The 7,226-nt window shown below is 50.8% G+C and overlaps 1 protein-coding gene across 1 annotated transcript in view; it reads right to left on the bottom strand.

The window, feature by feature from the left end:
• Positions 1-2,547: 2,547 nt before the first annotated feature.
• CLPB (caseinolytic mitochondrial matrix peptidase chaperone subunit B) overlaps positions 2,548-7,226 on the bottom strand; it is a 127,749-nt gene continuing 123,070 nt past the window's right edge. The window contains exons 14-16 of the mRNA XM_045023055.1: positions 4,741-4,860; positions 4,051-4,155; positions 2,548-3,452 (exon numbers count right to left, since the gene is read on the bottom strand). Of these exons, the coding sequence (XP_044878990.1) occupies positions 3,201-3,452; positions 4,051-4,155; positions 4,741-4,860 (477 nt within the window). The 3' untranslated portion in view covers positions 2,548-3,200. The remainder of the gene's footprint in view (positions 3,453-4,050; positions 4,156-4,740; positions 4,861-7,226) is intronic.

Below are 7,226 nucleotides of genomic sequence, written 5' to 3'. Positions count from 1 at the left end.
AGGTGCCCCCTGCCAAGTCTGATCCCCACTGCCTTACACCAGTCTGAGGGCAGCCGAACACCATGGGGATAATTGTTCAGTGAATAGGTGGATAACTCTGTGGTTTGAGCATTAGCTTCCTAAACCCAGGGTTCTGAGTTCAATCCTTGAGGGGGCGATTTGGGGCAAAAATCTGTCTGGGGCTTGGTCCTGCTTTGAGCAGGGAGTTGGACTAGATACCTCCTGAGGTCCCTTCCAACCCTGAGATTCTATGATACAAGGGGGGTAATTAGAGGAAGACAAAAAGAACAGTAGGTCTTTCCCACCCCAGCTCCAGGACTCTATTATTCAAGGATTACACATCGTCCTAAGTGAATACTGTGTGTTTACCACAATGGGCGACTGTGGCCCATTGGTCTGATCTATCAGCTTCAGCAGTGATGTGTCTCAGTCTCTCCCAGCCTCACTTTTCACAGCTGCTTCGGGATGCCCCTGCAAAGTAGACCCTCACTTTAAAAGCGCTAAGTATTCTTACTTTGGCTATTTCCGTTCACCAGGAGAGGCTGACAAGACTCCTGTTTTATCCTTGGCTCTCCTGCTGGCTCCCTGTGGGTACGGCTGCACAGCTCACAGCAGTGACCCTCCCAGCAGGGGCTGACTGACGTGGATTTTCCCTCCGACGTCACGTTTTCTAGACCTTTAATCATTTTTGATGCTCTTCTCTGGCCTTCCTCCAGTTTGTCCACATCCTTCCTGTAATGTGGTGCCCAGAACTGGACACAATACTCCAGCTGAGGCCAAATCAGGATGGGAGTGGAGCAGCCATTACTTCTTGTGTCCTGCTTACAACACTCCTGCTAATACATTGATTACAGGCTCTCTCCCCAAGTTATCCAGTGATGTGGCTGGTTTCCTATAGTGCTGGACCACCCTGAATTCTGATTCAGCTGCACTTTTAAAATCAACCTAAGCTTGAATGCCATCATTTGGTGCTGCCTTCTGCCTATCTTGCACTCCAGGGCTGCAGCGTCTCTTAGCACTGGATATACAGATGTTTTGGCTTATTTTAAATTCAGCTTTTTAAGGCCCAGATCTATTTTATTCCAGGTATTTATGTGGCCTCCATTACTGTGGTACCCAGGTGCCTTGCATTTATTCTCGCAACACCCCTGTGAGGAAAGGAAGTGGGGAACTACAGATGGGAAACTGAGGCACACAGATTAAGGAACTTGTCCAAGGTCACTCAAGAGTTGGCAGAGCAGGGAGTTGCATTCAGCATTCCCAAGTCCTAGGCCTTAACCACTGGACCACCCTTCTCTATTCAGATTCTTATATTGCACCCATCCCTGTGGTATCTGTGTCTATTTGTGACACCTGGTCTGTTATTCCTTGGACTCCTGTTGAAATCAATGAGGTTTGGGCTAAAAGGTAATAATTGGAGATATACCAATCTCCTAGAACTGGAAGGGACCTTAAAAGGTCATTGAGCCCAGCCCCCTGCCTTCACTAGCAGGACCAATTTTTGCCCCAGATCCCTAAGTGGCCCCCTCAAGGATTGAACTCACAACCCTGGGTTTAGCAGGCCAATGCTCAAACCACTGAGCTATCCCTCCCCCCTCCAAGTCATTTACTTGAAGGGCTTTTCTTCAGCTTTACTTTCATTTTATATTCATAATAATGACCTATCGTTACACAGCATCTTTCACCTGGGAGGATCCCAGAGTTTTACAGACAGTGGAAGTACCAGAAAGGGGTCATTCACCCACCACTGACCCACAGCCCGATTATAACAGCAGCTGGTTTTAGGAGAGGCTCTGCAGAACTCTGTATCCTATTGGATTCTGCAGCTAACACCCAATTCTTGCAAAAAGTGCAACAGGATCTTTGAGCACACGACTGTTTTCCTTCTCTGAAGCCAAGAGTAAGTACTCGTGAAGTGTTCAGTGGGGCTCATGCTACAGACACCAAACCAAACAAAATGACTGCGTTGATTTGAATGCACAGAAGTGAGAGACTGCTAGGTTTGCAGCCAAGGGCATCCGGCACTCAAATGGTTCAGTTAGTGCAGCAATGGTGAGATCTCTAACGAGTTAAACCTGCAGAGGGAGGACCTTACAATTGCTCAGGGAACAAATCCAATTTTTACTTGTAACAGACAATGCATCTTTCAATTTGTCTGGCCCGGGGAACTTTGCTCTGAGCTCTGACATCGCAGACAGCTAAGACGTTTAGGTTAACCCTGAAATATTGAATATTTGCCAGAAAGTGGACCTGCAGAGCAGAGACCATCTAGCCAGCAGCAGAGAGACGGAAGCGTGAGGAACAACATCAGCATTCAGTGACTGGGTTTATACCATGATCTCACCAGGCCAGGACTGAAAGATGGAAACTCATCTCTATTATTCATGGTTCCCATTCGAGAGCCGGCAAGGGAGGGGTTTCACAGGCAGGTAAGTTACTGTAGTCCACCATTACACCACTTTCTCCTGTCCATAAGGGAGGGGAAATCCCCATTTCCTTCTTACCAATCGCAATCCCTCCACCCTTGTTAGGACGCAGAATGCCATATGAAGATTTTGAATTTTATTGAAATAAATTAAAGGATGTGTCTGAAGCCCATGGGGCCGGGGGGCACACGGCGACTGTGAAAACCAAGCCGTCACACAGCTAACCATCTGACATGGCTCCTCTCAGCTGCAAAGCCATCCCCGCACATTCTGCAGTTAGCTGTGCATACACCCCTGTTCTCTCCAGAAATCCTTACCAGAGCCAGACTCGCTACAGCTGGTCTGACTTGGAATGTGCCTTTGAAAACCCCTACGTACTTCCTCTGACTTGAAGAGTTTCCACACTGCAATATATCCACCCCCTCTCCACATCCTTCAGGTAAACCGAATGGCAGCACGGTGTGTCACTGGGACAGTGGCTAGGGATTTTGCCTGCGATGGAGGTGTCCGACCCTGACGCAGTGCAGACACAGGAGAGTTAGCCTATGGTCTCTCCTGCCTAGGAGAGTCAATAACAAAACCAAGAGCGCGTCACCTTCCAGAACCCCACCTCCAGTTCCGGGGGCTGGGATCCACCACCATTGTCCTTACTCACTGATGGGCCATTTTGCAAATTCCGTGTCTCGTGGTTATTTTATTCATGACCAGTACAACCGGAAGCGTGCCGCCGTGGGCCGCTTTGGCTGAGTGTGGTGCGCGAGGCGTTCCCTGTGGCTATAACATAAAGGAGATTTCGTCAGGGCTCACGGGAGCCTGGATGTCCAGTTTTCGGCTTTTGCTGTCCTTCTCGACTATCTCCAGCCGCAGCGTCGGGGCCTTCCTCTCCTCCTCCTCAGGGGAGGAGCTGTCCTTGGTTTTCAGCAGCTGTTTGTCCGAATCGTCCACCGTGATTCGCAAGGTGCAGCCTCTTGGCAGAAGGTCCTGCTCGTAGGCGGCAGCTAATTGGTTCACAACACGACGCTCCACCTGCGGGAAGGAAAACACCCACCATTAGCAAATCTTCTGCCCTCTTAGATCGGCCTGGTAGGGAACAACCTGGCATCTGCAGGGGACACAGCGGATTACATCTAATGGGTCTCTTTCATCTCTAACTCCTAGGATCAGGGCCAACCACCACTGGCCGGGCTGGAGTTGGGGGAAGTGAACAAGCACTGCTTTGTTGGGTGAATGCAGTATGCACCCTGAACGCCAAATGGCTCCAGCTGCTTCTGAACCCCTTATGCCTGGAACCCTTCAATCGAGTAATCTCCTTGTGACTTTAACGGGTGTCAGAGCAGAAACAAACGCAAGACCAAGAGAGAGGTGTGTATCTGTGTGTTTTCAAAACTATCAGTCACTATTTTCTCTCCCTCAGACTCATGGTCACTGAAGGAGCTTCTCTTCACAGGAAAGATACAAACAATAATCCCAATGAAGAGTTTCCTGCCTCTCTCCAGCCGTTCCCAAGCAGATCGCCTGTAACACGCGTGGCCTGTCCAGAACGCGGGCTGGTGTGCAAGGGGAAGTCTGCGCTGCTGGGTGCAGAATGCAGATGGACAGGGCAAGGTAGCACATCATGCCTTACCTCGTGTTTAATAGACCGGGCGCCATAGTGCAGATTGTAGCCGTCTGCCAGCACATCCATCACCTCCCTGTCCCACACCAAAGTGATGTTGTGTCTCACTTTGGCCTGCAGGATGAGAGAGGGAGAGCATGTTAACGAACTGTCCAGTTGGCTCCAGCTACTCTCCTGCTCCAGGACATGATTAGCTGGAGGCCAAGGCCACACTGAGCATTGGCATGGAGGGATGCTGAGGTTACCACCCAGCCAGAGCTCTGGTGAGACAAAACTGAAACTGTAACATGGGCTGTGGGTCATGGGTCTGCCTGGCCTGGAGAGTCCTGAGCCGCACAGGTGTATAATGCAACTACCCAGGTACCCCGCTCTCATTTGACGATCGAGTTAATGATGCGTAACACATACTCCACACCCACACCCCCAGAATCCCCAACCCACAAGCCCCTGCAACTCAGCTCCATGTGCAAGCAGAGCAGCAAGTGACTCTGATAAGATCCAGGAAGCGCATGATGCTTTAGGGAACCCAGGCTGCTCTGCTCCAGCGTGGCAAGGAGGAGAGAGGGGTCATGCCTGTGAACTAGTCCACACTGGCACAAGAAGGTTATAGGACAAAAGTCTGGTTAGGGCCCCTGGCTGCGTAGGGATTAAGGGAAGGTGAACCCCAAAGCAATACATTCAGCAATGGTCTGGTTTTACCCTCTTGGCCCAAAAGCTCAGCTCCTTGCTGACGAGCTGGATCAGCTCCGAGTGACAGAAGGGGAGAAAATAAACGATCTCGTTGATCCTTCCCAGAAACTCATCTCTTCGGAAGTGAGCCTGCGAGGAGAAAGGGCAAAGATCAGCAGCAGCAGGCTGGAAATCCAAGCCATAGGACACTCTGGATAGCCACTGGCACTAGAAGAGGAGATCCCCAGGAAATCACGCCTGCCTCCAGACTGCTCTTCACACTGCCTCCCACAACGCAACATGTGGCTAATAACCATTGCGCCAAGTGCATGCACCAGGAATGCCAGATCCCCACCATCGAGAGCCTCTCACGCACTGATGCTTGGGTGCTAAGGGGAGGAATTCACAGGTCTAGAAGCAGCACAGGAAGGGACTGAAAATCTCCTTGTTCTAAGTTTGGCTCAGACACTCACTTGTATCATTGTGCAAGTCACTTAGGCCCCATTTTTCAAAGTGCCCACTGATTTTAGGTGCCTGTGTTTCTGAGAGTCTGATCTGAGACTCCTGCACCACAGCTCCTGCTAATGCTTTGAGCAGGGGGTTGGACTAGATGACCTCCAGAGGTCCCTTCCAACCCTGACATTCTATGATTCTATGAAAATTGTGGGTGCTTTGAACCTCAAGCTCTGAGCGTCTCAAGACGGGTGCCTAAAAATGCAGGCACTCAAAATCAGAGGCGGCTTTGATCTCATTTTCTCCAGCTTTAAACAAATATTGCTCTACCTGACGTGTGGGTTGTGAAGGTGCCTTCGGGTTTGTACAGTGCTCTGAAGATGTAACACCCCATGCCATCGTTAAGTGTTGTTATTAATAGCAGATTTATGTGGCACAGAGCTGGGCAGCTGCCTACAACCAGTGAAACTTCCAGTGCCTGCTAGGTGCTGTGGGAAATGGTCTCTCTTCAAAACTAGACAGAAGCACTGAAGAATCCGCTCTTGGGAACGATCCTGTGCTGTCTGGGAATAGTGAAATGGACTCATCTCTCATCTCTAACTTCTATGATACTCTGCTCAGCAAGAGGTGATTTGATTCCACGTCTGCACAAGGAACGTGCCATCTGCAGTGAAGGCAAAGCTCCTTGTTTGTGTTGGAAGGGCAAGTCCGGCAGCACGCAGAGCTGCCTTAGAAACTTCTTAAAGAAGCGTAAGAGCAAAAGAACAGAAGCTGAGCTCCAGAATTTGTCATTCTGACACATTACATGTGTTTTTTATATATATATATTTGGAACATGTCAATTCTGTGCACGGCCCTTACGTTGGTGATTGAATACTGGGCTGTAATTCAATTGGGAGTTCTGCTGCCATCCATTAACCGGCTCACATACACTCACTGCTTGTGGCAGCAGCAGAACCTCCTCCACCGACGAGTTAACCCCTCAGCACCAGGAGCTGTGTGTGTGCACGCGCGTGTGCGTGTGAGACACTATGTCTGAACATGTGGGTGTGACACACATGATGGAGGGTAACATTACTGCTGTTTTTTCGTGGCATTGGGCGTGGGGCTCAGCTCCCCAATTTGGCCTTGTCCATACTGGGAACAGAACCACACTGGCTTAAAGGCAGTTGTTGGTAGCGGGGCTCTAACGGGCTTTCCTGACGAGTGAGGATGGGGGTTATTTGCCGTAGCCCTGTGTATAAAACCACGCAATGTTGGTTACTTGGATTGGGGCGGGGTGCCCATTATCCACTGCATCAAGCTTAAATTTAAAGGCTACTCTGGCTTACATCACTGATCTGGTCTCTTATCACTTCTCCCCTTTTGCCAGTGATGCCACATGCCCCCATTTGTCCTCTCCTACCATAATCATCTCAGTGCCTTCCCTATGCCTCCCTCCATGCCTGGAACACCTTCTCTGTACCAGCAGGCCTAGCTTCCCGTCTCCCTTCACTCACAGCCCTCCAGACTCAGACCCGCACCTGCAGTGCCCACAAGGGCACTATGAATAATCAGAGCTCCTTGCCATTCACTCCTGGGGGCCTTTCACAGTGGGCCAGGGAGGTTTGGGTAGCGGGAGAGCTTGTGTGTTCCTGCTCCACAGACTGGCGGAAATGAGACAAGTCAGAGAACCCGGGGGAACCTGCCAGTGGCTTTCTTCTGGCCAACCCAGCAGCAACAGTGAAGCCATCTTTGGAGGAGGCCACTGTGAGCACATGCCTTCCCTGACTGGCTCCTGCACGCCACATAAAGCCCAAGCTCACCCTCTCCCTGAGGCCTGGCTGTATTGAAATGGGAGTGGATGATAAGATCATTGCCCCAGGCCTGGCTGCTGCGAGGGTTCCTGCCTCCCCACGGTCCATTCCGCACCCTAGATCCCGCTTCAGCCAAAGCCCTCCCCAAAGCTCACTCCCGCTGTGTTGTTACAAGGAGCGCGACTCTGGGCTGTTCCAGGGACCAGTGCAGTCATGGCGTCACTTAGGCAGCCCAGCCCAGTCTCAGCTGCCTATGGGCAGCAGCGC

Source organism: Mauremys mutica, chromosome 1 (genome assembly GCF_020497125.1).
Source record: "Mauremys mutica isolate MM-2020 ecotype Southern chromosome 1, ASM2049712v1, whole genome shotgun sequence".
Classification (NCBI taxonomy): Eukaryota; Metazoa; Chordata; order Testudines; family Geoemydidae; genus Mauremys; species Mauremys mutica.
This window is presented reverse-complemented; position numbering and strand designations above follow the sequence as displayed.